This window comes from Brassica napus, chromosome C2, assembly GCF_020379485.1.
Source record: "Brassica napus cultivar Da-Ae chromosome C2, Da-Ae, whole genome shotgun sequence".
Taxonomy (NCBI): Eukaryota; Viridiplantae; Streptophyta; class Magnoliopsida; order Brassicales; family Brassicaceae; genus Brassica; species Brassica napus.
The window spans coordinates 24,840,933-24,846,266 of record NC_063445.1 but is presented as its reverse complement, the minus strand read 5'-3'; the positions used below and the strand labels follow the sequence as shown (position 1 = coordinate 24,846,266).

The window sequence follows — 5,334 nt, the reverse complement described above, 5'->3', positions numbered from 1 at the left end:
TAGTTCGGTATTTAAATTGCTGATTTCAAAAAGTTCAGGAATTAAATGTCTATTTCCCCGCGAATCTTGTCTAATTACGTTAAATGGTGATTTAATAATTGGTCAATTTTGAAATTAATATGATATAGAGTCATTCACAAAATAAATTAATAAATAGTCAATAGTCTATGAGACTATGACCCAGTAGTCATTAATGCACGTTTCGAAGTTTAATGAAGACTATCAACTAGATTAAACACCATTCACAATTGTTTATCTATTAAAACAATCCAGTGAAAAATCCAATATTAAAGAAAAACAATAATGCTAATAGCAACTAAATGGAGTATAATAATATATGTATCAAATACTTATATTAATTGATTCCACAATCCCGTCAACAGTTCATATATATAGTAAAGTTAATTATGGGTTGAATTTGACCAGTGGTATAATAAGTATAAGTGTATAAGCATAAGTGTATAACTATGTCACGCTGATAAAAAATGGCTAGATTACAAATTTCAATCCTGGAAAAAGTAATGTGTTTAAACCTTGCGTCAAAAATAATAAATAATGTATCAAAAAGAAATAACAATGCTTCAAAATATAAATATAAATATAAAAGAGCTCAGTTTATTTAGTGCACTAGATTTTAACACACATATAGAAGTAGAACACAGTTCACAATTTTATTTTCATCTACTTGACAACAAGCAAGCCACACAATGTTCAGAAAAAAAAACAAGCAAGCAAGCCACACAGTAAAATAAAATCCAGCTAAATAAAGACAGTAAACCTATGATACATAGATCTCCCCACTACCCCCCAGACAAGGTTCGAAGTAGGTGCAAAGTGCAACCTCATTTTGGAGTTGGTACATGTTTTTTTTGTTCTTAGAACAAATCTTGATCGTTGTTATCATTATCTATACCTTCAAAAGAAACCTCAATCAGATCTTCTTGATTGCCATCACACTGACATATACCTTGTTCATCAAATAACCATTGCTCGATCAAAGACAAGGAGCCATGATCATCAGTAGTAGCATCGGTAGTTGCTTCAATGTCACCGTTAGGTTCGCTTCCATCTTTGAACATACTTGTCTCCGTCATCAAATTCAACTTACCATCAACTGATCCAGATTCTGAGTGCGATGAGAACAAAGACTGATGATCAAGAACTCCTACTTCACCGGTGCTTAAGCCCCGGTTCATGGAGTGTGATGAAGTGTTAGGGATTGAAGAAGATGAGCTTGTCCAGTTCTGTAGTAACTTAAATATGTTATCCGTGCTTGAGGCATAAGTAGAGGTGGCAGAATGATGAGTTTCTGATGAGTCGGGATCTGGAGGGATCGATGAAGATGGTTGGTCAAGTGATAAGGCTTGGAGTAAGGCTTGTTTGGCCATGTTTATGTCTGTTTGAAGCTTTTTCTCCCATTGACCTTTGTTGACGACTCTTTTGTTGTTGTTGTTATTACAGCTATTGTTGTGAATATTACAAGAGGGAATCTCTGTCATATCGGTGTTATCTTCGTTGGTGATACCATTTTGAACCTTCAACTCGAGTTTCTTTTTAAGATGAATGTTCCAATAGTTCTTGATATCATTGTCGGTTCTCTGTGGTAGATATGATGCTATGGCTGCCCATCTGAAATTAAAAGACGATAGCCAATTAAATTCAAGAAAAAACTAGAAACAAAACACTAATCGATAGATCAAACAAACAAAGATATTGGAGAGGAAATAAATATATTATTAAGTTTATGAGCTTTTACTTTGAAATCAGTTTATGATATAGCTCATATAATTATATATTATTGCAAATCTCATTTCATCCCTTATATACTAAAGCACAAGTCACTCAATCAATAAAATTGTGACACATGAAAATTATTTTTCACAAATTAAATAGAAGAAAAAAAAACAGTTTCTTTTTTCTAAAACTTATATCTATATAAAATTAAAAAATCCCTAAAATTTCTCACCAACACCACGATTTCACGATTTGGAAACCGTTAATCTTTTTCCCTTAAAATATTTAACTCATGATGTCATAAACTTTAAATCATTTCTATTTGCTTTCAAAATTATAAATTCTCAAATTCTTTGAAACGATTCCTGGCTCTTTCTAAAGTGTGATGAAAACTTCTAATGGTCGTGTATCTACAGTGTCGAATCAACAATTGTAGATCCATATAAACATAGTATATGGACAAAAGGTGGCACAACAAAAATATTCAAAAAAAAAATTCAACGAATTGAGAAAACAGAAATTTTCTGTGGACGGATAAACGGAACTTCATTTCAAAGTTGGCAGATGAGAACAAAAATTCCAGGTTAGTAAGATTGAAAACTCCCGAATTCTTCATGTTCAAATCAAATTTGTTTTATGTTGAATTTCATTTTCCATAAACCTCTTCCTCTTCTAATCTACATATAGTTTTTTAGATATTGGCAGATACTACATGAAAATGGAAACATAAACAAAACAAGTCAATAAGATTTTCAAAATAGACTAAATCAGTTCTCAGTTTTGCTGTAATATATATATGTTCATTTATCGTGGTGGTGATAATTCAGGGAGAGAGTAAGAGCGAGTCTTTTTTATAACGCACTTGCAAAGTCTTAAAGAAACTTTGGAAGCAACACTAGAAGAAAAAAATGCGGTGATAACTACAAGGTAACAAATAAGGCTTACAAAATTCGGGTGATAGGATAGACGAGAAAGACTCATGTTTACTCTTTAGATCAAGACCTAACCTGATCAGGTTGGTCTTCCTTATATTTATTTTATTTATTTATAATCTTACAAAAATGTGGTTACATTATTTTATGTTTACCTTCTGATCAACAGATCAACATTGATACACTTTTGTTTTATTTTTCTTATAGTGTTACCAAAATCTAGATTTTCCTTAAAACAAAAAAAAAACGTTGGAGCAAGTATGGTATTGAAGATGAAGAAATGTAAAAGCAAAACTGAAAGAAAACAAAAAAAGTTATAGAAGTAGACGGAAAAACTACAAAGATAATAGAGAGGTCAATTATCCACAAAACTAAGGTTGGTATTTTAATCTTGCTGGTGCAAGCCATTCTTTCAGTTTGTTCTCCGTAGTGATTTTTATTTTGGAAAATCAAATATTTTAGCTCTATATATATATTGGACAGTTTAAGATGTAACAACAAATTTTAATTTTCTGTTTATGATTCACAATAACATTTGTTCATTGTAAATTTTTATTTTATTTTAGTTTTAAAGAACACTAAATTTTACCAAAAAAATAAACAATAAAGAACACTATAATTTTATTTTTTAAAAAGAATTTAGTTGCAAGCAAAAATTGATCCGTGCTTAGCACGGGGTGATAATACTAGTTTAGCTAGATATAAATTTCTTAACATCTATAAAAATTAGTTTACAACTTATATATAAAGATCAATAACCATTTACTTTTAAGTTTCATGAGATGATAACTGACTAAAAGTGACTGGATTATTAATATATAAAATACACAATTTCTATAAATGGAGGATAACTAAGGTAGTATTTTTAAATACCTATTTCCCAAAAGAGCTTGGAGGCGGATGATCGTTTTCTCCTCAGGCTGAGTAAAATTTCCTCGTTTAATTCCAGGACGAAGGTAATTAGTCCATCTAAGTCTACAACTCTTGCTACACCTTAGCAAACCTGAAACCATATATACATGTATATATCAAGACCGGTGTTTAAAGAGAAGAAAAAAATATGGGATATGCATAAGAAAAAGAGAAGAATATCAAGACCGGTGTTTAAAGGAACAGATCTCCAGTTTCCAGGGCCATGTTGTTGGATATAAGAGACCAAGATTATATCTTCTTCAGGAGTCCATGGTCCTTTCTTCACCTCCATCTTCCCGCAACAAGGTGGTCTACCCATATTCACAGGCACACGCTCTTGATCGTGTCTCTCCTGTGTTTCTCTTCTTCTTTCTCTCTCTATTATATAATAGGTAGGTATAGTGTGAATGTGTGCGTAAGATATATAGTAATTAGAAAAACTCCATGATTAAATTTTTGCAAAAAGGGTCTTCTTGAAATGTCGATTTCGTACGTCATGAAATAGTTTTCCTATTTTTTTGTTGAAACTTTTATTTAGCTCCTGTTGTCGTCTCATTACAAGGTAGGTTTTAGAGATGTCAAACAAGTTTACCCATCCCGTTTCGTCCCGTACCGCAGCGGATTAGTCGTCGAGCGGGTCACAGCGGGCCTGTCCCGCAAGGGCTGCGGTCTTTAAAATGCCGGCCCAAACCCGTACCGCATAATATATAGGCCTTCGCGGGCCGTCCCACGGGATGCCTCCTTATCAAACCGCCTGCTACAACTTATTTCATGAATGTTCAAGTAGAAGAGTTGTGTAAGAGAGTTGAAGAGAGCTCATTAAGCTTCATTGAAGCCTTATCAAAATCAATGCCACAAAGCTCTGTTTGTGCTTGCATTTTTGAGTTAAAAACCTTCTTTTGTTATCAGCATTAGCTTTTGTTAAGTTTGAATCTGATTGAGTTGTTGTCTTTGTAATAATTTGGCTCAAGTTTTGTATGTCTTCATCAAACCATCTCTTTTTTTAACTATTTGGATTGCAAAAAAATTCGTAAATCACTTTGCCAAGTTATACAAGTGACGTGATATACAACTAACTTTTCTGCTAAATAACACCATTGTACTCAAATTTAATTTAAGAAAAACACTACTTCACAATACTGAAAATAAAACCAATCAACTTAAACAAAAAATATCACATTGTAATAAAATAATTCATAGTTGTGTATAATAAAAGAGAAAACAAATCAAAACACCACCAGAACTCGAATCGTCATCGCCGGAGCTCGAATCATCATCACCGGAACTCCTTATGTTTTATGGGGGAAAAGTCACAAGAATCGCTTTCTTCTCACTATCTTTCTCGTCTTTTTCAGGTAAAATAAGAAATGAAGAAAAAAATGCGGGTCCATGTAATCCCGCATAACCCGTTTCGACCCATCCCGCAAAAGACCCAATCCCGCAAAGACCCGTCCCGCGAGGCCCGCAAATTTGCGGGCCTAAAAAACCTCGTCCCAATACCGTTCCGCGACAGTCCTTTACGGACCAGGTCCGCGGTCCAGATCCATGATTGCCATCTCTAGTAGGTTTCAATAAAGAGTTTGAATGTTGAAGGAAAGGACAAGCGTCTTGGTTACATGGGTCGTTCGTTGGATTGAAATAAAGACACGCATTTAAACCGATTCGATCGCTAGCGCATGAATTACAGTTATACTCTATATATAAATGTATACATTTTGAGTTTATTTTTTTTTCTTTATCATATGTATGAAAGGAT

General features: G+C 33.3%; 1 protein-coding gene across 1 annotated transcript; it reads right to left on the bottom strand.

The window, feature by feature from the left end:
* Positions 1 to 648: 648 nt before the first annotated feature.
* Positions 649 to 4,047, bottom strand: LOC106430283 (myb-related protein 306). Its single transcript, XM_013871054.3, has 3 exons — positions 3,765 to 4,047; positions 3,540 to 3,669; positions 649 to 1,629 (listed from the first exon to the last, which is right to left on the bottom strand). Exons 1-3 carry the CDS (start codon positions 3,895 to 3,897, stop codon positions 876 to 878), a joined length of 1,017 nt encoding a protein of 338 aa, XP_013726508.1. The 5' UTR covers positions 3,898 to 4,047; the 3' UTR covers positions 649 to 875.
* Between the last annotated feature and the right edge of the window lie 1,287 nt (positions 4,048 to 5,334).